General features: G+C 42.8%; 2 protein-coding genes and 1 pseudogene across 2 annotated transcripts; 1 reads left to right on the forward strand and 2 right to left on the reverse strand.

Moving 5' to 3' along the window:
• Window positions 1-674: 674 nt before the first annotated feature.
• On the reverse strand, window positions 675-6,586 carry LOC118658467 (annotated as a pseudogene).
• A 737-nt stretch (window positions 6,587-7,323) lies between these two features.
• LOC118658207 (tripartite motif-containing protein 60-like) lies at window positions 7,324-8,685 on the forward strand. Its single transcript, XM_036313389.1, has one exon. The coding sequence runs from the start codon at window positions 7,324-7,326 to the stop codon at window positions 8,683-8,685; it is 1,362 nt and encodes a 453-aa protein (XP_036169282.1).
• Window positions 8,686-21,001: 12,316 nt separating this feature from the next.
• Window positions 21,002-21,877, reverse strand: LOC118658468 (putative tripartite motif-containing protein 61; the record flags this gene model as incomplete). Its single annotated transcript, XM_036314013.1, is given in 1 exon segment — window positions 21,002-21,877. A coding segment is annotated over 1 exon segment (876 nt), but the record flags the coding sequence as incomplete, so codon positions are not given.
• Between the last annotated feature and the right edge of the window lie 3,225 nt (window positions 21,878-25,102).

The following is a 25,102-nucleotide window of genomic DNA, read 5'->3' on the forward strand; positions in this document are numbered from 1 at the left end:
GAGTCCGCAGGCCGACGCTCTATCCACTGAGCCAAACCGGTCAGGGCATTATATTTTAATTAATTAATAATACAATATGAGACTACTATGTGCTGTGTTCTACACTTTCCTTTAAAAAAAAAAATTGTGTTTATTTGACCCCAAACTGATAACAATTGCTGGGAAGCAAGATCTCAAATGCTCCCTACAATTTGTTTTTTACAAAAAATATATCTAGAGGTTATTTAGGGTTTTCCACACCTACATGCATAGATATATTTCATGGATTGCTTTAAGCATTCATTGCCGCTTCACTTTACAGCCAAATGAGATTATGTTTGTCAGATTTCTTTCTTTTTTGTTTTTTTAATCCTCACTCGAGGATATTTTTCCATCGATTTTTAGATATAGTTGAAGAGAGAGGGAGAGACAAAGAGATATTGAGAAACATGTTGATTGGTTGCCTCCTGCCCTGGCCAGACCCTGGGCCAGGGAGGAGCCTGCAACCAAGGTATGTGCCCTTGACTGGAATTGAACCTGGGAGCCTTCGGTCCACAGGCCAATGCTCTATCCACTGAACCAAACCGGCTAGGGCCAGTTTTCTTTCAAGAAACAGTAAGTACTGTACTCCTACCTTTCTTTATAAAGATTTTACTTTTATTTGAAGTTTTATACGTTTATTTGAGAGTCAGCAGTTAGTCCTCGCCCAGATTAACAGTTGGTAGATATTTAAAAGTGGTGACAGGTACGTAGGTAGCCAACGCTTAGTGCTTGTTTGAGGAATCTTCATCCTCATTACATTTTCTGGACCACTGTACCCGGCTGCGGTATGGGACATTCCTTATTCCTTTGATCTTGACAGCTTGACCCTGGCATCAAGTCATACATCTGGAGTTCCCATCTCCTTCAGGGCAAGTTTCTGGATCTCTTTGAGTGCCAGAGCAGCAAGCTTCTTGAAACCCACTCCATAGATGTGCTTGTGATGTTGATGGTGTGTTCTCTAGTCACTACCTCCTCGATGGCAGAAAGGCCCTTCTTCTCTCCACCCTTCTTTACGGGAGCCACTATGCTAGGCCCGAGTTGGAAAGGAAGCAAAGATTTTCCTTTTATTAGTATTATTATTTAAGTATATTTTTATTGATTTCAGAGAGGGAGATAGAAATATCAATGAGAGAGAATCATTGATCAGCTCCTTTCTGCACGCCCCCTCTGGGGGATTGAGCCCCCAACCCAGGCATGCGCCCTTGACTGGAATCGAACCTGGGAACACTTCAGTCCGAAGGCCAATGCTCTCTCCACTGAGCCAAACCAGTTAGGACAAGATTTGACTTTTCAGTTTCTTCCTCTGCAAAATGGAATTAAAGGGTGTTGAGAAATTCAAGGGAGGATTACAAAGGAACAAATTAGATTACTAATTTGTTTACTAACAAGGTTAGTCCTCCCTAGCCTGCAGGAATAAGAGGAGATCCCACCAACCAGACTTTTGAACTTCCTCCTACCCATACCCTACCTACCCATGTCCCACCTCTAGGGAGGAGGCTTTGGTGGGTGAGGTCTAAAGAGGCCAGGCTCACATTACTAAGCATTTATCTGGTAGGAGACTGGCTCCGGAGACTCTTCTTGGAGACACACTTCAGGGACTCACTCAAAGGAGCAGGCTCCAGGTAAGCTGGGAGTTGGCTTTCTGGGTGGCTACTCCAGCAGGGCCTTGACTTTACCTGACAAGCCAATCATCACTTGGATTCAGGTTATTTTATGACACATGCTTTCATTATTGCTGGTGTCCCTCAGTTAGCCTTGCCCTACTTCATCTAAATGCTTGCTAAAAATACAGATATCAGAATCCCAATCTGACCTAAGGGGTGACAAATATCTGCTCATGCAAAGTGCCCCAAAGTGCTGGTCTGAAGCTGCCTGTGGGAATCCTCTTCTAGAATGTCTCAGTGTCTGTTGTCAAATTCTTTTTGTTTAAAACCAGAGCTTCTGCCCTAACGGGTTTGGCTCAGTGGATAGAGCATCGGTCTGTGGACTGAGGAGTCCCGGGTTGGATTCCAGTCCAGGGCATGTACCTTGGTTGTGGGCATATCCCCAGTAGGGGGTGTGCAGGAGGCAGCTGATCAATGTTTCTCTCTCATCAATGTTTCTAACTCTCAATCCCTCTCCCTTCCTCTCTGTAAAAAAAATCAATAAAATATATTTTAAAAAAACAACAACAGAGCTTCTGCCCAGCTGGTTTGGCTCAGAGGACTGAAGGGTCCCAGGGTAGATTCCAGTCAAAGGCATATGCTAGGGTTGTGGGCTCAATACCAGTGTGGGGCATGAAGGAGGCAACCAATCAATGATTCTCTTTCTCATCGCTGTGTCTATCTCTCTCTCCCTCTCTCTTCCTCACTGAAATCAATTAAAAAAATATTTAAATATCTGAAAAATAAAAAACAGGTTCCAAGAGGTTTACCTAAATTGGTGTGTATGCTGACACCAAACTGGGGTAACTGAGTGCTATTTTCCTGGTTGCATCTGTCTCTGGAGGAACAGATGATCAAAAAACCTACCCCCAATGACAGGCAGACTCAGATCAGACCTGAAATCCAGCCCATATAACCTACAAGTAGATGGAACTTTAATGCCAGCCTTGGTCTTTCTCTAATCTCAATTTGTCTCAATATTGAGATTTGTACAGGGGGATGGGATGTGGAAACAGGGAAGAAGATGATGGATTTGGAGTGGAGAAAGGGGACCAGTTTGAAACAACTGTGAGAAAGAAAGGCGATGAAATGCATCTGAGATGAAGGAAAATGGATGAAGCTTAAGGAAAGGAGTAGGAGAAACCTTCTTGGCTAAAGAGAGCAGAGTAACACTGAAATAGAATTAAAGTGGTATATTCAAAAAAAGTAAATTATAGAATATTCTAGGTATCCAGAATAGGTGAGAAAATTTTATGAACTCATGTATGAAGAACCTATATTCTAGCCCTAATTGGTTTGGCTCAGTAGATAGAGCATCAACCTGTGGACTGAAAGGTCCCAGGTTCGATTCTGGTCAAGGGCATGTCCCTTGTTTGCGGGCACATCCCCAGTAGGGGGTGTGCAGGAGGCAGCTGATCAATGTGTCTAACTCTCAATCCCTCTTCCTTCCTCTCTGTAAAAAATCAATAAAATATATATTTTTAAAAAAGAACCCATATTCTATATCTAACCTTTTTACAACTTCTACTCGTATCAAAACTTTGCCATTTCTGTGTAGGAAATCTCTTAAGATTTTAATTCTAAGCTTTTCATTGTACATTTCTAAAAGAAACTCTTAATTTACATACTTCTGCATTAAAATTTTGTTCTTGTTTTTTTAATATATTTTATTGATTTTTTTACAAAGAGGAAGGGAGAGGGAGAGAGAGTTAGAAACATCAATGAGAGAGAAACATCCATCAGCTGCCTCCTGCACACGCCCTACTGGGGATGTGCCCGCAGCCAAGGTACATGTCCTTTACCGGAATGGAACCTGGGACCGTTCAGTCTGCAGGCCAGTGCTCTATCCACTGAGCCAAACCCGTTAGGGCATGTTCTTGTTTTAATTTATTTGTTTTACAGAGTGAAAGGATGGGGCAAGATGAGAGAGAGAGAGAGAGATTGGAAATGAGAAAGAGACATTGATTTGTGGTTCCATTCAGTCGTGCATTCATTGGTTGCTCTTTCTATGTCCTCTGATCTTGGATTTAACTTGAAACCTCAGCATATTGGGACTAACGGAAAAAGCAGGCCAAGGCAATGTGCATACCTCTAATGTCATTGATTACATCAATGTAACATCATTATCAATCAGTTTTTTTAATCCTCAAATATCCAACTAAATTTTGATCAAATATTTTTCAAAATGAAATGAAATTAGATTTATGCATGCTAGTAATAACTGATGTGTATATCTTGTAAGTCTATTTTAATTCCTATAACCTACTTCCATGTGTTTTTACTTTCTGTTTATATTTGTGTTGAAGCAACAAGATCGAATTTTCAGTAGAGCATATTACAGTCAGGATTTTACTGATTACTTACTCCGTGTATTATTAAAGGTTTACCAGAGAAACAGAACCAATAGTATGTAAGACATTTTTTTAAAAAGAGGTGACTCACAAGGTTATGGAGCCTGAGATGTCCCATGGTCTGCAGTCTGCAAGCAGGAGACCCAGGAGAGACAGTGGTGGTGTTGAAAGCCTGAGAGTCTGAGAACAGATGGGTCTGAAGGACTGAGAACCCAGAGCATCCAGGACAGGGGGTAGATGTGCTAGCTTATTGAGTCCAGCAGATTGAAGTCAGCCTTCCCCAGTTTTTGTTCTCTTCAGGCCCTCAGTGGATTGGATAATGTCCACTGATAATGGGAGGACCATCTGCTTTGCTCATCCAATTCAAATACAGATCTCCTCATAGTCACACCCAGAACTAGTGTTTCACCTGCTACCGGCTATGCAGTGGTCCAACCAAGGTGACAGGTTAAATTGACCAGATTATTCTTCAGACCTTTCTCTATCACTTATATTTCCTGTAACTAGATAGTTTGGAATGATGATGAGATTTAGGTTCATTTATCTGGCAAAACTTCTTCACAAATAATGGTATACTCCCTCTAACAGTTCTATGATATCTTTTTGTTATTATTATTTTTTTTTAGAGAAAGAGGGAAAAGAAAATGCCAGAGAAACATCAGTGTGAGAGAGATACCTTGATTAGTTGCCTCTCTATATGACCCAACTGCAGATGGAACCCGTGACCTTGTGGTACGTGGGACAACACTGCAACCAACTGAGCAAAACTGGCCACTCTTTTATAAAAAATATTCTTTTTTCCATTTAGTAATAGGTTTTTAGATTGAGAGGAATGGGGGGGGGGGAGGTTTGAGAGAGAGAACTATTTGTGCCACTTGTTTTTGCATTCATTGCTTGATTATTACATCGTCCCTGGCCACGAGCTGAACTTGAAACCCTGACACATCTGTACCATGCTCCAACCAACTGAGCTACCTGGCCAAGATCACTGTTTTTCCCAAAAACTATTTTGCTTACTTTAATAAAGCTGGTACAATCAATATCCATTTAAAACCCATATCCCAGGACACAAAATACAAATAAAATAAAAAAGAGCAGTGTTCTGTTGCACAAACTTTTGCATGAATAAATTTATGAAATGCTAATGAAAATTAAAACTCTTCTGGGATCTTCTGACAAGATTTTTCTTTACTCTTAAAATGCTTTCTCTGCCCTAACTGGTTTGGCTCAGTGGATAGAGCATCGGCCTGCGGACTGAAAGGTCCCAGGTTCGATTCCGGTCAAGGGCATGTACCTTGGTTGCGGGCACATCCCCAGTAGGGGGTGTGCAGGAGGCAGCTGATCGATGTTTCTCTCTCATTCAATGTTTTTAACTCTCTATTCCTCTCCCTTCCTCTCTGTAAAAAATCAGTAAGATATATTTTTTTAAAAAAATGCTTTCTCTGCCCTGGCCAGTTTGGCTCAGTGCATAGAGCGTCAGCCTGCGAACCGAAAGGTCCCAGTTCGATTCCAGTCAAAGGTACATGCCCAGGTTGTGGGCTCGATGCCCAGGTTGTGGGCTCGATCCCCGGTGGGGAACTTGCAGGAGGCAGCCAATCCATGATTCTCTCTCATCATGGATTTTTCTATCTCTCTCTCCCTCTTCCTTCCTCTCTGAAATCAATGAAAATATAAAAATATTTTTAAAAATCTTTTCTTTAAAAAAAAAAGAATGCTTTCTCTTCAGTGAAGCTGTCTTTGGTGTTAGTCTTTACTCTCACCTTATCTGTCATCTTGACTCCAACCTGATATTCCTCTTCTTTTGATCCAGACCTTCAGATTTTAAAAGTAGCTTCAAGCTGATGAAAGGTCATAATTCCACAGTTGAGTTCACTGAAAAACTCCACCTCCCACTAAAAGTCATAGTCCAGGAGTGAAGCAATCACATTCTAGAACTATTGTGACAATTAGAAGTATTATGAACACTTGCATTGGTCCACCTAATTTATCACAAGCCTCAAAATGCACAGTCCTGAAAAGGGTGGCCTCCCTGTGCACACATTTAATATTTCAAAAGGAGAGGGCGATATGAAGGAGGCTGAGGCTTGATCACCAACACTCAGCACAATGAAAACCAACAATAATGAATAATGGGCACTAGAATTCAAATTACCACAGGTTTTAAAGAGATGGGGGCGTTGTGTGATCACTTTTCAATTCCATTGTGAAGGCCACATTACAAAAGAACTATTTTTAACAATAAGAAAGGATTGAGGGGAGAGAAGAAAAAGAATATCTAAACCATTGAATGACCCGCTGTTGTTCCTGATAAACTTCACTCACATCTTCCTCCTCCATTCCCAGTTCTCTTGGAGTGTGATTATCAGCATTTCTCTGACCCTCCAAGAGAAACCTGAGCCAGTTCATTGGAACTCCCCGTCTTAGACAGCATGATTCTTCGGGTTTCTTGAGATGTGTTGTCATTTTCACTTTGAAGTGAAACTCACTGCTGCCCTGTTCAATGACTTTGTATTCTCCTTCCTTCTTATTCCCCAAATCTTCAGTTGATGGTTTTACCTCCTGGTCAGACATGGTGATGGTGCTTTACCTGAGGTCTCCACACAGAAGCAGCCTTAGGTAGGCAGGACCTTGCTCCTAGATTTACAAATCCTTCTGTCTTCCCCATAGCACATGATTCCTTTTTTAAAAAATAAATCATTATTGTTGAAAGTATTACATATGTCACCTTTTTTTCCCCATTGCCCTTTCCACCCTCCTCCCCTTCAAGCCTTCGACACTCACTGTCAGTGTCTATGGGTTATGTATATATACATATGAGTTCACTGGTTGATCTCTTTCCCCCGTCTCCTGCCTTCTCAGATTGAGGCCTATGATCAATTTGCCTAGACTGATTAATTCCTTTTAAGTTGCAAAATAGACTTTACTTCTAACTCCTCCTTAAGTATTGTCATGATAAATGATTTGGACTACCTGACCTACTGTTCATACAGGGAGGAAAGGATTAATGCTGATTGAACTTTTAAATGGTGATATCTTTTTATCTACAGAAATCACTTATGACTTGGATGGTGCTGGGTTTTTGACCAGAGTCCACAGCTGATTTTCACTTGGCAATGTGACATTAAACACAGAAGGAGTAGGTGACAGAAGACTGGACGTCAGTTGCCCGCTGGAACTCTGCTTGGAAGATCTTAGTGGCTTCCACAGACAGGTAGACCTGAGCCAACCTCAGCTTCTCACATTTCCTCCCTCTTGGACAATCACACTGACTGAAGAGAGTCTCTTCTGATAAACACCTTCACGGCACCATGGCCTTTGCAGCTTCCCTGGCCAAGCTCCAAGCAGAGGCCAGCTGCCCCATCTGCCTGGATTACCTGACAGACCCAGTGACCACTGAGTGTGGGCACAACTTCTGTCCCTCCTGCATCCACCAGCGCTGGGAAGGTCTACAGGGCACCATTCCCTGTCCTGTCTGCCTCCACCACTGCCCTGACAGGAGCTTGATGAAGAACATGCAACTATGTCACATGAGTGAGACTGTTCAGCAGATTCCCGGCATGAGGGGAAAGAGGAAAAGGCAAGAGGAACCCCTGTGTAAGAAGCACCATGAGGTTCTGACCCTGTTCTGTGAGAAGGACCTGGAGCTGCTGTGTGCCCAGTGCAGGGTGTCATCCGACCACCAGGATCAGCCCCTGGTCCCCATTGAGGAAGCAGCAGCTAGTCACAGGGGGATGCTCAAAAGGAACATTGAGGCCAAGATTAATCATCTTGAAGTTGTAGAAATGTTATATAAAAACCAAGTTGAAAATACTTGGGAAGTGAAGAGAAAGATGGAAAAATGGAGGGAGGAGTTGGACAATGAATGTAAAGAAATTAAGTGTTTCTTAGCAATCGAGCAAAATGAAATTGATAACAATCTACTTATAGAAGAGAAGGATATTGAAGAAAAACTAATTGAAAATGGAAGGCAAATTTCAAACCATAGGTTCAGGGTAAGCAGTCTGTTAAGTAAAATAAAAGAGAAGTGTTTGCAGACAGATGAGGATTTACTCACAGGCATTGAAAGCATTCACAACAGGTATGGAAACCGAGAGACCCCTGCAGTGTTTTCATGTGATTTAAAGAAGGGGACTTACAATCTCCCCCCACACTACTTGGGCCTGCATAAAATGATCCGAATGTTTCAGGCAGATTTGACACTGGATCCTGAAACTGCCCATCCAAACTTCATTATGTCAAGAGATAAAAAAAGTGTGACATATAGGACACCAAATGGTTTTCCTAATATCCAGGATCTTACTTCTTACCCAGCTGTCCTGAGTTCTGAGGGATTTGATGCTGGCAGGCATTTTTGGGCGGTAAAAATAACAGGCACAGGTGAATGTTTTTTAGGTGTGTGTAAGGAATCTTTCCCCAGAAATACTGACATACCGCCATCAGCAAGAAATGGATGCTGGCAATTTTCGCTCTGGATTCCTACAAGTGGCCCTTCCCCCATAGGACAACCGAAGATTGGCATTTTCCTGGACTATGAGTTGGGAGAGGTTTCATTTTATAATTTGAATAACGGGTCATGCTTGCATGGAATCACTGATACATTTACAGAAAAACTTATGCCTTATTTTTCCATTGCATCTTCTTCAGCATCCCTTATAATCAATGTCATCTGAGGCAAATGATGACAATTTGGATGGATTTTTGTATGTGCTTTTTTCCTTCCCTTGTTATCGAAAAAAAAAAAAAATACTTATAATAAAGACCCTGATTCTGGTTTTGATGTTTGAATGTTGAAAACTTCAAGGACTCACCCTTCTCTCCTCCCTGACCTTACACCTGGGAAAGCTAATGAGAAAGTCCAGGTGCTCCATCCTTGGGGGCAGGGGGAAAGTTCCAATCAAGCAAGTTTCCATCATGTCAGCAGGCTCCCACCGATAGCACCCAGTAACCAACATGAAAACACCACAAGCTAGCTAGTCCCTTTTCCCTGTGCTCTTAGTCATTTTGGTTCCTATTCTAAGATCCACTGACGCTTCCCACAAAACCTTATCATGTGAGTAATCAACTTTCATACTCTTCAGGTATGTGGTGAGTCATCAGTGTGAACATTTGAAACCAATTTTGGATGGCTCCACCCTGACTATGTAAGCTGGTCACCACCATGGGCATTGTGAGCAGGATTTTCCAGATATGTCCCCCCAACACCACCACCACCAGGGCTTCCTCCTCTGGCTTTGTGTGGTAACACCTCTGGTTCCCTAGGCAAGGCTGTCCTTGCAGTTTGTGCTGCATTTGCTGAGTTCTATGAGGCTGTGTTGTGTAGATTTGACTGACCTAAGTCAGAAATTCCATAAGAAACACATTTTAAAAAAGAAACACATTCTAGCCTGGTCAGTATAACCCAGGAGTCCCAGTTAGATTCCTATCAGAGCACATGCCCTGGTTGCTGGCTCTATTCCCAGTAGGCCATGTGTGGGAGGCAGGCAATGGAGGATTGCCTCTCATTTCTGTTTTCATCTCTTTACCTCTTCCTTTCTGAAGTCAATAAAATATATATATTTTAAAAGAGAAACTCATTTTATTTGCTTGTTATTATTTTTCATATAATTTTTTGGAATCCTAATTGCCTTGCTGTTGTCTCATGTTTTATAAAATGTTCATGTATAGGGCTGAGCAAAGCAGGTTGACAGTAGTGATACAAATATGTACAGTAATAAATAACAAGTAATACAAGAATAAACTTTTGTGTATTATCAACTGTAAACACACTTTGTTTAAAATCCTCACTTGATGCCCAGCTGGGTGTAGCTCAGCGGTTGAGCGTCGACCCAGGAACCAAGAGGTCGCCGGTTCGATTCCTGGTCAGGGCATATGCCCAGGTTGTGGGCTTGATCCCCAGTGGGGCATGCAGGAGGCAGCCAATCAATGATTCTCTCTCATCATTGATGTTTCTATCTCTCTTTCCCTCTCCCTTCCTCTCTGACATCAATAAAAATACATTTTTTTTAAAAAAAAAAGTCCTCACTTGAGACCTAGCCTGTTTGGTTCAGTGGATAGAGCATTGGCCTGCAGACTGAAAGGTCCTGGGTTCAATTCCAGTCAAGGGTACATGCCTGGAGTTGCAGGCTCGATCCCCAGTAGGGAGTGTGCAGGAGGCAGCAGATCAATGGTTTTCATTATTGATGTTTCTATCTCACTCTCCCTTCCTCTCTAAAACCAATAAAAATTATATTTAAAAATATTTATAAAGTAAATTAAATCCTCAACTGATATGTTTATTGATATAGAGACACAGAAAGGAAGAGAGAGAGAAACATCTATGTGAGAGAGAAGCATCCATCAGTTGTTTCCTTTATGTGCCCTGAAGGGGGGCTAAACCTAAAACTTTGCCCTGAGTGGGAATGGAATCTGCAGCCGTTTTGGTGGAGGAGACCACATTCCAACAAACTGAGCCACCTGGCCAAGCTGTAAACATACCTTTGACAATCCCAGTATGGCCTCCAAAGGTAACATACTCTTTTTTTTTTTTTTTTTTTTTTACATTATGTGAAATTTGCAACCTTTTAGAACACACTTCTGTTTATATGCCTGTATGTGTATTGTTAATAATGTTTGGAAATAAAGTTTTAGTTTGCATATCTCTGACTATTTGTCTCCATAACTTGAAAAGATGCTCAGCAGAGAGAAGCATTGATCAGACCATCAAACCTCAGAGGGAAGGTAGGGGAGGGGAGGGGTAAGGGGGGAGATCAACCAAAGGACGTGTATGCATGCATATAAGCCTAACCAATGGACACAGACACCAGGGGGGTGCGGGCATGAGTGGGGGGGTGTCGGGGGACAATGGGGGATATAAGGACACATATGTAATACCTTAATTAATAAAGAAAAAAGAAGAAAGAAAAAAAGATGCTCAGCAAATCTTTCCTTGAGGTACAAGGGAACCCTGCACTGACCAGAGTGGCCCTGCTATGCTGTGCTGATCTCAGGTGCTTACTCTTGTAAAGTGCAATGTAGGCCAGCAGGCGCTGCTCCATTACCCACCAGGGATCTAACTCCCTCAGTCATGTGTTGTCACAGCACTGGGTCAGTACAGCTAGGGAAAGAGGGAGCATTGAAGGGCCACCCTGAGCACTGAAGGCCAACACCAGGAAGAGACACACACTCTTCTCTTTTTCCATTTTCTCAAAGTCATTGCAAGGCCCTACTTCTCTGCAAGGGGTGAAGAAGCATGCATGTACTGTGAGGTGGAAAGCTACTGGTTGCCATGATTCCCGAATCCAATTAGACATCAGTGAAATGTACATTACTGATGAGTGCGAGAATGGAAAGTCATTAAAACTTGTAAATAGGCCCTGCCGGCATGGCTCAGTGGCTGAGGGTGGATCTATGAACCAGAAGGTCACGTTCAAGTCCTGGTGCGGGCTCCATCCCCAGTAGGGGACCTGCAGGAAGCAGCAGATCCATGATTCTCCCATCATTGATGTTTCTGTCTCTCTCTTCCTCTCTGAAATCAGTAAGAATATATTAAAAAGAAAAAAAAAAAACGACAAAAACTTGTAAATAGCTTAACGTAGATATTTATAATAGTTTGAGTTAATTCTACAGCAGTTATTGGGTAATTTCCCCCAATAAATAAGACATTTCATTTAAGTAAAATAAGCCTTAAAACATTCGTTATTTTTTTTTAAAAAAAAAATATTTTTATTGTTTTGAGAGAGAGGAAGGGAGAAAGAGAGCGATAGAAACATCAATGATGAGAGAGAATCATCGATCAGCTGCCCCCTGCACATCCCCACTGGGATTCGACCCTGCAACCCAGGCATGTGCCCTTACCCGGAATGGAACCCGGGACCCCTCAGTCCACAGGCCGACGCTCTATCCATTGAGCCAAACCAGCCAGGGCAAAACATTCGTTATTTGGTTGCAATGTAAAACTCTATTATTTTGAAATTTTGGTGATTAATTAGAAAATGAGACATTGAGACTAATGTCTAAGTACAACCAGATGAATGAGGCTCCTGGGAACCGGTGGAGAGGTCACGCTGCCTAGGGCTTTGGTCCAGAAATCGCGGTGGGGGCCAGGCTAGAGAATGTGAGCGCACAAAAGTGGGGGGCGGCTGGTCCCGAATACGCTGGGCGGAGGCTGGGCGGGGAAGCCACCCTCAACCCCCCCCTTCCCCCACACACACACCCCCACCCCCCACCCCCCTGGCCCTCGCGGCATGAGGCGGTGCTTCCTGCGCGGGGCTGGCCGGGTGCGCGGGGTTGTAAGAGAAGGCACCAGGGCGGGATGGGGTCCACGACACGCCGGCTTATTTTCCAGGGTCCCCGCCCGGGTGTACTGCTGGGCGGTGGCTGCGCGCGTGCCTGTTCCCAGGCGGGTGCCCAGCCCACGTGCTGGCGCATCTGCTCCGAGAACTGGGAGCTTCCCCTGCGCGCGCCTGGCCTGACCGCCCTGGCTCCTTGCGCGCCTGGGCGCCCGGCCGCTGGGCTCCGCTCATCCCGCTGGGGCGCATGTGGCGAATTTCCCCTCCTTGGGGGTTCCTTGTCTTGGCTCTGAAAGGCTGTGGACCGACTTGGAGCGGCTGCAACAATCAGACCTGTGGCCATCATCACCAGGAAACCTTGGAGAAAAACAATGGGCTGTTTTGAATTTAGGCAGGCATGGTAGGAATGAAAGGATTTTTTAGTCTCCTTTCTTAGACAGATCCAAACCAGATTACTAAAAAAAAAAAACCCAAAAACAAACAAACAAAAACACCCCAGTGTCCTATTTTACAGTGTACGGAGTGATATCGTAATTGCAAAAAAGTCTTTTCTTAAGTATATTACAATATTTTCAGGGGAAAGATATTTGTGCTTAGAATTAACTGAGTTACCCTATGGGCACAAATAAAATTAGTGACCTTGGAAAACGCAAGGTTGAGATTTACATTAAAGCACTAATTTGGATTAATAAATTAATATAAATATTACTGTGATCTTATCACTGAATGAGGTCCATCAGGTCCATCGTATGAGAGCTGAGATTCTTCAGTAAATAGCGACCATAGTTAAATTATCTTGACTAAATAAAGACTGAACAATTTCTAATAATACTGAAAATTCCTCCTTTTCTACCTGGAAGTAGATTTAAGACTCATATATTTAAAGACAATTTGATTGTTTGTATATTTCTAAGGGTGGGATGCATGAACTGACAATGTATGGAAATAAAATGAATATCTAAGTAAATTGAGAGACTTAGAAAAATGCATGCAGTAAATGCTTCTTGGCTGATGCTAAGCTACCCCAGGGTTCTTGGATCTGTGTAGCTTTTAGCTTTAGAATGAGTACAATCCCAGAAACCTGTTTCACCAACAATCACATAGCTAGGTCACTTTCAATCTGAGCAAGTTGCCTGCTTTGGTATTTTGTGGGTATGAATTCCACCATTCAGTAAAAAGCTAAAAATGATCTGCCATGTATAGGCCCAGACACTTCAATGACTTCAAAAAGGCAACGGCTTTTTAGTTGAGGTTGTTTGCAAGCAGTGAAACAGACTTTGGCTAACTTAAGGAAGGCAGGCATTTCTCTGAAATAGGGCAGATGAACACAGGCCTCTGAAAGGACCCAACAAGGGCAGCTCAAGTCCTGTCAGGGTCTGCCCTGGAATGAATCTGCCTTAGCCAGAGTCTCCTTTGGCTTTGCTGCTCGCAGAGTTGAGTTGCCCAGATCTCTTTAGTTCCATGACCACCCCTAGGCCAGAGGAGGGTGCAGAGTGTTGAAAGATGTTCCCATTGAGACTTGATGTAAAGGCAGATGGTGAGTCCCCAAAGAAAATAGAGTTGTTGTCACAAAAGAAAAGAGAAGTGATACGGCATGGGCAGAAACAAGAGATAGCTTCTACAGGTAGGAATGTAGTTACTAATAGGGAAAATGAAGAAATTATTTGTATTCAGCAGGCATCTTCCCATCGCCTTTCACTTGCAGATGTGAATTAGAGAATGATGGGGTGCTATTTGTATGGTTTTACTATATATCCTATCGGATCCACTGGACAATAAAGTACAGCAGTTGCTCAAATAACACTGATGAGATGCCTTAGAAATTTAACTCTGCTGGATATCAATTAGTCTATGATAAAATTGGTTTACTTATACGGCACTTTACTTCAAGTTACAAAACCAATGGACAATGTTAAGTGAGGACTTACTTTAGATTCTTGTTTTACAGTTAAGGTCTCAATGCTGGCTTAGTTAAGCTCCCAGGTCCCAGCTGTTCAAGAAGTTGGGCTATATTTTATTCATTCCACACACACATTAAGCCCCTGATGTATATCTGGTGCTAAAGTTGCAAAAAACATAATACAGTACAGACTTCTGTCTTATGAAGCATACCTATTCCAAAAACTTTGATGACTTGTGCTTAGTATCATCTATACTAATAAAAGGATAATATACTAATTAGACTGGACGTCCTTCTAGACAAACCCATAGTGGTGGGGGCCAAGGCAGAGGTGGTTAGGGGCGATCAGGCCAGCAGGGGAGAGCAGTTACGGGTGATCAGGCAGTCAGGCAGAGAGGTTAGGGATGATCAGGCACGCAGGCAGAATGGTTAGATGCAGTCAGGCAGGCAGGCAGGCAGGTGAGCTGTTAGGAGCCAGCAGTCCCAGATTGCGAGAGGGATGTCTGACTGCCAGTTTAGGCACAGGGATCAGGCCTAAACCGGCAGTCGGACATCCCCCAAGGGGTCCCGGATTGGAGAGGGTGCAGGCCAGACTGAGGGGTGCCCTCCCCCCCCCCCCCCCCGCTATGAATTTTGTGCACTGGGCCTATAGTAAGCTATGAAAGAGATATGTATGAGTCCATTGAAGCTGATTCAGAAATGTCATGCTAGAAATAAACAGGGACATTAAAAATTATTATAACTGTCTTCTATGTGTTCCAAAGGTTAAAAGACACATGGAAGGTATAAAATAGACCCAAACTTGTAGAGATGAAAACTACAATGTCAGGTGAAGAGGGCAATAGGAACAGCATTGAAGCCCCAGAGAAGACAGCATTTTAGCTGAGACAAGTATTTTTTTTTGGGGGGGGGGGGGGCGCGGGAGAGGCAATTATTTGAAAGGTGGGAAAAACTACTTGGAGACACAGGGATTGAAGGAGTATCCATGAGAAATGGGAACAATGAGCAGCTAGCATCGGGAGAGAGGGAGGGAGATGGTGAGAGGCAAATCCTGAAAAATAACTTGGGAATGGATTGTAAAGCACACAGTCCAAAGTTGGACTTTGTCATGAGGATAATGGGGAGAGTTTGAGGGAGGGAAATATGAATGTTCCTTTTGGAAGAACTTTGACTGCAGTGAGAGGGGGTTGTGAAGGTCTACAGAAGAGAAGGTATTAGCAAAGGCCATGAAAAATGATGAGAGCCTTGACTGAGATAGTGAAAATAGAGAGAAAAGAACAGTTTCAGGAGTTAAAATGGTAATGAATATTGTAATATATAGTAATGCATATTATATAATGAATATTATGTGGTAATGAATATTACTATAGGAAACAAGGGAAAAGAAAGAATCAGCGACAATATTGGCTAATATTTATTGATTGCTTACTCTGTACCTAGCAGTGTTCTAAGGACTTTTATGTGTAGTTACTTATTTAATCTTCCCAACAAAGCTATGAAGCAGGTGCTATAACTATTCTCCTTTTAAAGGGGAGGGCACTGAGGCACAGAGGGATGAAGTAGCTTGTCCACAGCTGGGAAGCAGTAGAACTTACATTTGAACCCGGGCAGTTTGTCTTGGGAGCCTGCCCTTCACCACAGCACTTACTGCTGGTTGTCCCTACAGCTCTCGATAATCTCTCCTGATTATGATGATCCCATCACTGGGTGAGGGAACACTGCAAGGACAGGTTTGGAACGTTCATTCATTCATCACATGTTCGCTGAGTGCCGACCATGGGTACTGGCATTACAAAGACATAGGGAGTGGGGACACAGTGGGTCTCAGAAAGTCTATTGGGGAAGACATAAGTAAGAGACCATCACAGGATAGTATGCGGGAGGAGGTCAGCACCAAATGCTTGGGAAGACTGGGCGGGGTGGCATGATCCAGATGCTTGGCTGACCGGGAAGGCTACCCATGGGAATTGTCCCACCTGAGCCTGGAAGGCTGCATGGACATTAGCTAAGGCAGTGGTCAGCAAACTCATTAGTAAACAGAGCCAAATATCAACAGTACAACGATTGAAATTTCCTTTGAGAGCCAAATTTTTTAAACTTAAACTATATAGGTAGGTACATTGTTATTAACTTAATTAGGGTACTCCTAAGGCTTAGGAAGAGCCACACTCAAGGCTCGCGAGCCACAGTTTGCTGACCACGGATAAGGAAAGAGCTGTGGAAACCAGAACATCTGCTGACCGAGAAAGAGCCAGAGGCAAAGGAGTCTTGAAGAGAACAGAAGTAATCAGAATTGCACCATGAGTTTTGGCAAACTAAACAGGAAACTGTCTAGGCATTGAATTTTAAAAATTGCAGAGCAGTGCCCTGGGGGGCCGGGGGGGGGGGGGGGGGAGTGGGCGTGCAGTTGGTTGGAATGCCGTCCCATACACCAAAAGGTTGTGGGTTAGATTCCAGGCCAGGGCTCATACTGAGCTTGCAGGTTTGATCCTCAGTGGTGCCAGAGAGTTTGGGAGGCAATCATTTGTTTCTCACATAGATGTTTCTTCCTCTGTCTCTAAGATTAGTGGAAACAGCCCTAACGGGTTTGGCTCAGTGGATAGAGCATTGGCCTGTGGACTGAAAGGTCCCAGGTTCAATTCTGGTCAGGGGCATGTACCTTAGTTGCAGGCACATCCCCAGTGGGGGGTGTGCAGGAGGCAGCTGATCGATGTTTCTAGCTCTCTATCCCTCTCCCTTCCTCTCTGTAAAAAAAATCAATAAAATACACATTTTAAAAAAACTGTATTTAAAAAAAATAAATAATAAAATAAAATTTGTAGAAGCATATACTTGGGTGAGAATTTTTTTTTCTTTTTAAAAATTCTTTATGGTTTAATGTATTACATAAGTCTCCGTTTTTCCCCATTGACCTCTCCCTGGCCAGCCCCACCCCCCATCACATACCCTCAATGGACACTACTCTCTGTGTCCATTGGTTATGCTCAGATGCATGCATACAAGTTGTGGACGGAAGGGGCCACATGCTGACCTGACAAGCTCAGGGAAGCCCTGCATGGTGGTCCTGCAAACTCAGACCTAAAGTAACCACAAAGGATGGTCTGAAATTAAACTTTAACTAGAAGCAGTTATGGTGGGTAGTTACCTCCTAGGCCAGAATCTTCACAGACAATGTCAACTTTCACCTTAACTGAGCCTATTTGTCTTTTTGCATCTATGATAACATACTCTTGAAATGTATGGGTAACTTGTAACTTCCCCTTTTCTGGACCCCTTGGGGCACAACCTAATGTACCTGGGCTCCAGGACAAATACCACAAATTCCTTCATTGTTATGTTAATTGCTCCTGCACCCACCTAAGCATGTGTGTATCATTTTACTTTTTATCCAATCCCAGGGGTTTCCCTGCTTTGCTTTCTCCCGCCTCTCTAGTCTATCACAAATGGATTTTATGTAACCCACCTACATCCCTTTCCTTTGATTGCAATGTATAAATACAGATGTAACCCGCCGTTCTCTGGAGCATTATCTCAATTCGTTGAGGTTCTGCTTCCTGGCATATGTCGACAGTTTGGCTCCAATACACTCACAAAAATTCTTTACAGGTTTCAATGTGTGTGTTTGGTTTTTTTTACCTTAACAAAGTCCTTTGGTTGATCTCTTACCCTCTCACCCCCAGCCTTCCCTCATAGGTTGGACAGTATATTCGATGCTTCTATGACTCTGGTTCTAGGATTTATTTGTTTGTTTATTTTTGGTTAATCCTCAGCCGAAGATATTTTTCCATTGATTTTTAGGGAGAGTAGAAGAGGGAGAGAGAGAAAGAAACATCCATGTGAGAGAAACACATTGATTGGTTGCCTCCCGCAGGAGCCACAGCAAGGCCTTGCCAGGGAGTATTCTGCAATCAAGGTACATGCCCTTGACCAGAGTCAACACCAGGGTCCTTTGGTCCACAGGCCAACACTCTATCCACGGAGTCAAACTGGCTACGACTTGGGTGAAGATTTAATGAAATAATTTTAAAAATTGTGGAGCAGCACAGAATGCCTGAGATTGGAAATCAAGGAACCCACCCCAGATCTGGATCATGCCCCAGATTACTGAATTATCTATATAATCCTATGGCCCTACCACCACACTCCACCCTGTCCAAAGTAAAAAGCCCTTATCTTTGTCTCCTAATCCTATTCTTGGGCTTCCCTTTTGCCAAATACTAGTAAGGACTCATTTCCCTCTCATTCTAGGATACCTAGTTAACCTAAATTTCTTGCATTATCCATGCTATTCATTTACTAATTTATTATTACCTCTCTTTAGTATCCCCTGCACTATAGTCTATTGTATGCTGCTTAGGTCTGCATGCTTTTATCCCTAATCTCGACAATGAAAATGTGATCTCCTTTTGGACTGTGTCTTAAGTTCTTTTGTCTTGGTCAAGTGCCTAATATATAACAGCTTTCCCTAAGAATCTGTTTTAAAATATATTTTTATTGATTTCAGAGAGGAAGGGAGAGGGAGAAAGAGATAGAAACATCAATGATGAGAGAGAATCCTCCTGCACAACCCCACACTGGGGATCCTGACCTCCTGGTTCATAGGCTGACATTCAACCACTGAGCCACACTGGCTGGGCTTCCCTAAGAATCTGAAATTGAGAGATTGTTGTATAATCCAGAGATTGGGAACTACTGTCCGGTCAAAATAATACTGTTAAACATGATTCACTAGATTTTTAAGTAGCAGCTGAACTTTTGTCAACTACTTCAGTGACATTGTAATGGTTGTTTTCATTGAGAATCTGACATCTACACTAAAGTCTCCTCAAAGGTCTGTCCGGGTGCTCTGTTTCTATTAGTGCCCTAAAATATTTCTATCATAGCTGAAAGTTTGTTTTAAGACCTCTGAATAAAGCCTTCACCACCTCTCCAGAATGTTATGGAGCACAGAGACATAGTTGAAGAATTGCAACCATATGTAATTATTTCATCAATAATATCAATAATGTTAAATAAATAAATCAATACCTAAGTTTTGAGGGCTTAAAGAAAAGTATTTGCTTTAATTTCCATTATGTATTACCTTGTTTGAAGATAAATGAATTAAGACTTCCTCTACCTGTTTTAATGATTGTTGTTTTCACCAGTTTCTATACTGAAGTTATCTAGAGGCTTATGGTATATTGACAAAATTGGCTTTAGGTAGGGAGTATGTTTTTTTGCCTCTCACTTGTATAATGCTCTCTAAAGCTTTATAGGTTAGTAAGTTGTTCCTAGAAACATAATCCAGAAAGTGGTCATTATGGCTTGGTTCCTTTTTTCCACACCCAGGGTTCCTTGGATCCATCCCAAAGAGCTAAAGCAGTGGTTCTCAACCTGTGGGTCGTGACCCCTTTGGTGGTCGAACGACCCTTTCACAGGGGTCGCCTAAGACCATCCTGCATCTCAGATATTTACATTACGACTCATAACAGTAGCAACATTACAGTTATGAAGTAGCAAAGAAAATAATTTTATGGTTGCGTCACAACATGAGGAACTGTATTTAAAGGGCCAGAAGGTTGAGAACCACTGAGCTAAAGATTACCCTCCTCTAGACACCCAGCATCTTTCACATTATTCCTTACATGCTTACTTTATTTTTTTATAATTCCTTATTGTTGAAAATATTACATATGTCCCCTTTTTCTCCCCATTAACCCCTGCCAGCCCACCTTGCCTCTCCTCCTCATCCCCCATCTCTTCCCCCCACCGCCCCCCCTCACCACACCTTTGTGTGAGTCCATGGGTTATGTGTATACCCAATAAGTTCTTTGAGTAGCCTCTTCCTGTCACCTCACCCTGTGAAATTTGTCAGCCTGTTACATGTTTCAGTATCTCTGCATCTATTTGTTGCTTATTTTGTGCATTAGATTCCACATATAAGTGAGATAATGTGATACTTGTCTTTCTCTCACTGGCTTATTTCACTTAGCATAATACTCTCCAGGTCCCTCCATGCTGTCTCAAAGAGTAAAAGTTTCATCTTTTTTTTTTTTTTTTTTCCAGATCTGGAAATAGCCCAAGAGCCCATAAGTAGATGAGTGGATAAAAGATGTGGTACATTTACACAATGAAATATTATGCAGCTGTAAAAAAGAGGGGTGTCTTTGAGACAGCATAGAGGTGATGATCTTAAAAAATCTATATCCTTGCCAAACCGCTGTGGCTCATTGTCTGTGCATAGAGTCATAGACCCATGAACCAGGAGATCAGGTTTTGGTCCCCAGTAGGGGTTGTCAAGAGGCAGCCAATCAATGGTTCTCTCATCATTGCTGTTTCTCTCTCTGCTTCTCCCTTCCTCTCTCCGAAATCAATAAAAATATATTTAAGCCCGGCCAGTGTCACTCAGTGTTTAAGTATCGACCTATGAATGAGGAGGTCACGGTATGATTCCCGATTGTTTCTATCTTTCTCTCCCTCCCTTTCTGAAATCAATAAAAAATATATATTTTTTAAAAAGATGACTCCTTAAAGAGAGAGAGAGACTCCCACTAATGACACACTCCATTGGTAAGCCCAGTTGTTTCTCTTATTTTGTCTGTGTCATGGCTGAGTAGCAAAAATGACAGCAGAAAGAAAATCTAAAGATTGACTTAATAATCAAATACAGTAGGTCCTTGAATAATGTCATTTCATTCAATGTCATTTTGTTAAAATGTTGATGGGATGCCATAGGAACTTAACTCTTTTTTATATCAATAGCCTATGGGCAGGTTGGTTTCTTGGAATTTTTCTTTTTTTTTAAATTTTTCTTTTTTAAAATATATTTTTATTGATTTCAGTGATCATTTTCTGGAGTCCCAAGTAATGTGGGGCGAGAGTGAAAATCGCCTTCTTTAATTCATATGTAAAATCTGCTGGGGCCTCTAGGTTTCTAAACCTGTAGTAGATACTTTCAATACCTGTGAGTAAATCCACGTCTGTCTGCAAATACTTCTCTTTTATTTCACCTAACAGTTTGTTTAGTCTGAACCTATGGTATGAAATTTGCCTTCCATTTTCAATTAGTTTTTCTTCAACATCCTTCTCTTCTGTAAGTAGATTGTCGTTAATTTCATCTCACTGCATTTCCAAGGAACTCTTAAGTTCTTTACAGTCATCTTCCAATTTCCCCCTCCATTTTGTCATCCATCTCTTCATATGGGAAGTTTTTGCTTCTTGGATGTTATATGCTGCTTCATACTCTTCAGCATTCATAATCAGGGCCTCCATGTAAAATTTCAGCATCCTCCTGTGAATAGCTGCAGCTTCCTCAATGGGGATCAGGGGCTGATTCTGGGGGTCTGACAAGACCCAGCACTGGGGACACAACAGCTCCAGGTCCTTCTTACAGAACAGGGTCAGAACCTCATGGTGCTTCCCACACAGGGGTTTTTCTTCCTGCAATTTCCTCTGGCTCCCTGAGGTGGGAATCTGCTGAACAATCTCAGTCATGTGACATAATTGGCTGTTCCTCTCCAAGCTCCTGTCAGGGCAGTGGTGGAGGCAGACAGGACAGGGAAAGGTGCCCCGTAGACCTTCCCAGCGCTGGTGGATGCAGGAGGGACAGAAGTTGTGCCCACAGGCAATGGTCACTGGGTCTCTCAGGTAATCCAGGCAGATGGGACAGCTGGCCTGTGCCTGCAGCTCAGCCAGGGAAGCTGCAAAGGCCATGGTGCCGTGAAGGTGTCTATAGGAAGAGACTCTTCAATCAGCGTGATCCTTCAGGAGCAAGGACAGGTGGGAAGCTGAGGTTGGCTCAGAGCTCCCTCCCTGTGGAAGTCAGTAGGAGCTTCCACACAGAATCCCAGTGTCCAGATGATGTTGTCTTCCTGTCACCTTTTCCTTCTGTATTTAATGTCAGTTGCCCCAAGTGAAAATCAGCTGTGGACTCTGGTAAAAAACCAAGCACTATCCAAATCATATAGTTTCTGTGGACAACAAGATATGGCCATTTAAATGTTCAAGCACCATTAATCCTTCTATCCCTGTATGAAGAGTATGTCAGGTAGACCAAGCCATTTAATCATGACAATATCTTAGGAGGAGTTAGAAGTAAAGACTATCTATTTTTAACTTTAAGGGAATTAGTCAACCTAGGCGAATTTATCATTGATCTCAATCATCATTAAAAATAGTTCCCTACCGGTTTGGTTCAGTGGATACAGCGTCAGCCTGTGGACTGCAGGGTCCCAGGTTCGATTCCGATTAAGGGCACATGCCTGGGTTGTGGGCTTGGTTCCCGGTAGAGGGTGTGCAGGAGGTAGCCGACAAGTAATTCTCTCTCATCATTGATATTTCTATCTCTCTCTCCCTCTCCCTTCCTCCCTGAAAACAATAAAAATACATGTTTTAAAAAGTGATGTGTGCCGGGTATCTCAATTGTTTGCGTCATGGTCCAGCTGTATCAAGGTTTCAGGTTCAGTCCATGGTTAGGGCCCATTCAATAATCAAGCAATGAATGCAAAAATAATTGGAACAAATAAATCTCTGTCTCTGTCTTTCTCTCTTTCCCCTGTTCCTCTCAGGAAAAAAAAAAAATATATATATGGCTGGTGTGGCTCAGTTGGTTGGAGTGTTGTCCCATGCACCACAAGGTCATGGGTTCCATCCCTGGTTGAGGTACTAAGAGAGGTAACTAATCAAGGTATCTCTTTCACTGATATTTCCATGGCTCTTTTTCTATCTTTCTCCCTCTCTAAAAATAATAAAAAAATAACAATCAGATATCATAGAACTGTTGAAGGGACTATATACTATTATTTGTGAAGAAGATTTATAAGTAAAATGAACCTAACAGAGTTCCAAATTACGTATTTACAAGAAATATAAGGGATGGAGAAAGATGTGAAGGATGAACTGGTCAATTTTACATGCCAACTTCATTCGGCCACTAGATGCCCAGATAGCAGGCAAAACACTTGTTCTGGGTATAACTATGAGATTTCTGGGGGAGATTAGAATTTGAGTCAATGGATGAGCAAAGCAGATGGCCCAATCCAATGTCAGTGGGGATCATCCACTCCACTGAGGGCCTGAATAGAACAAAAGCCGGGGGAGGCTGAATTCACTCTCTGCTGGATGAATAAACCAGCACACCCACCTCCTGTCCTGGGTGCTGCTGGTTCTCAGCCCCTCAGACCCGCACTGGAATCTGTACCATCTGCTCTCAGACTTTCAGGCCTTCTGACAACACCACCTTCTTTCCTGGGTCTCCTGCTTGCAGACTGCAGACCATGGTATCTGTCCTGTGTTGTTGAAACAAAATAAAACTTTCTTCTTGGCTTACATGTTTAACAGGATCACCTTTGCTTACCAAACATTTCTTCCTCTCACCTTCCAGTGAATTGCCTCCCACAACCTCAGAAGCTCCAGACCCCTAACCTTTCCTCACCTCAAGATGGTATAGAAGTCTCACTTCTCAAATCTTTGTGAAATTCCTGCATATAAAAGAATGCAATTAAAAATATTTTGTCTCTTGTTAATCTGTTGTATGTAGGCAGTTAGATAAGAGCACAGAAAGATCAAGGGCCAGGTACAGGTCACCAGGGCGGAAAGCCCCAGGCCCACAACAAGGTACAATCAATTGTAGGGTGGGACCCTTCCCTCAGGCTGACTTTTCCTTACCTTGCGTAATGCTGATTAAGCAGTTTGGACCCACTGACCTTTCCTCCCTATAGATAACACTTAAATCCTTTAGGACAGAGGACCCTCCTGAGAGCACCCCTTGCTCTTTCCCCTCCCCCTCCCTGCCCGAGGCATGTGACCTTTAGCTTCCTCACTCCCAAGCTCCAAGGGCCCTTCCTTTACCTCCACAATTGGTTTCCTAAGCCCATTTGTTGTAGGAATTACTTCTTGTATCTCTGTGATTTACCAAATAAATGTCCTCTTACAGTCTGGGGTCTTGGCTCTGAATTCTTTCCAACCAGAACCCAAGTACCGAGGTTGCTGAACCCAGGTTGGGACGGACCCCACCAGTCAGACCCCTGGTGCTGTTCACACAGCCCACAACAAATCTATTTTATGTCAATTTAATTCTTAGACCAGCCACAGAACCTACAATGGTAGAAGGGAATTTTTTTTTTCTCTCCTACAATCCTAAATTCTTGGAATTGGGTATATAAGAATAATAATATCACTATAATTTTTTTTTTACTTATGAGGAGATAGATGTTAAGGAAAGCCCCAGGCTTAAAACACAGTATTTATGATGGCTCCAAATTCACATTTACCAAATTCAGTTTGCTTTTTTTCATCCTTACTCTTCTACAGTATGTTGTATAAGGAAATACAATGGTCCTCTAACATCTTAGGTAAATATATATATATCCTATCTAATAAAAGAAACATTCAAATTGACCATAATCCTGACACCCTTCCCATTGGCTAATCAGCATATCCTTATACAAATTAACTGCCAACCAAGATGGCGGCCGGCAGCCAGGCACTGAAGCGAACAGGAGGCTTGCTTGCTCCAGTGATGGAGGAAGCCAAGGTTCCCCGACTGCCGCTGCCGGCCTCTGAGCTTACACTCTAAGAAACAATATTGCAAGTATAGAAGCTAAACAAACTCCATGAACCTGCTTTCAGTCAGCCGGGCTTCAGCCAGCAGGACCGCAACAGTGTTTCAATTATAGAATCCAAACAAACCCAGTACCTGCTTTCAGCAGCCGAGGTCTCAGAGCTGCAGCCGAGCCTCAGAGCTAAAGCCGGCTCTTAGCTCCAGTGACAGCCATAGAAGGTAAATAAATCCCAGAATAAAAGAAAAAAGAAAAAAAGGAGAGGTTGGGAGCTTCAGTCACCCGCCAGCCTGAAAATGGCCCTCAGCCCCTCAGCCAGACTGGCCAGGCACCCCAGTGGGGACCCCTACCCTGAAGTAACAAGATGGTGGGTAATTTA

This window comes from Myotis myotis, unplaced genomic scaffold, assembly GCF_014108235.1.
Source record: "Myotis myotis isolate mMyoMyo1 unplaced genomic scaffold, mMyoMyo1.p scaffold_m19_p_6, whole genome shotgun sequence".
NCBI classification, from domain to species: domain Eukaryota; kingdom Metazoa; phylum Chordata; class Mammalia; order Chiroptera; family Vespertilionidae; genus Myotis; species Myotis myotis.

Coding starts and splice junctions, on each gene's coding strand:
- LOC118658207 (XM_036313389.1), top strand. CDS start 7,324: ATGGCCTTTGCAGCTTCCCTGGCCAAGCTCCAAGCAGAGGCCAGCTGC.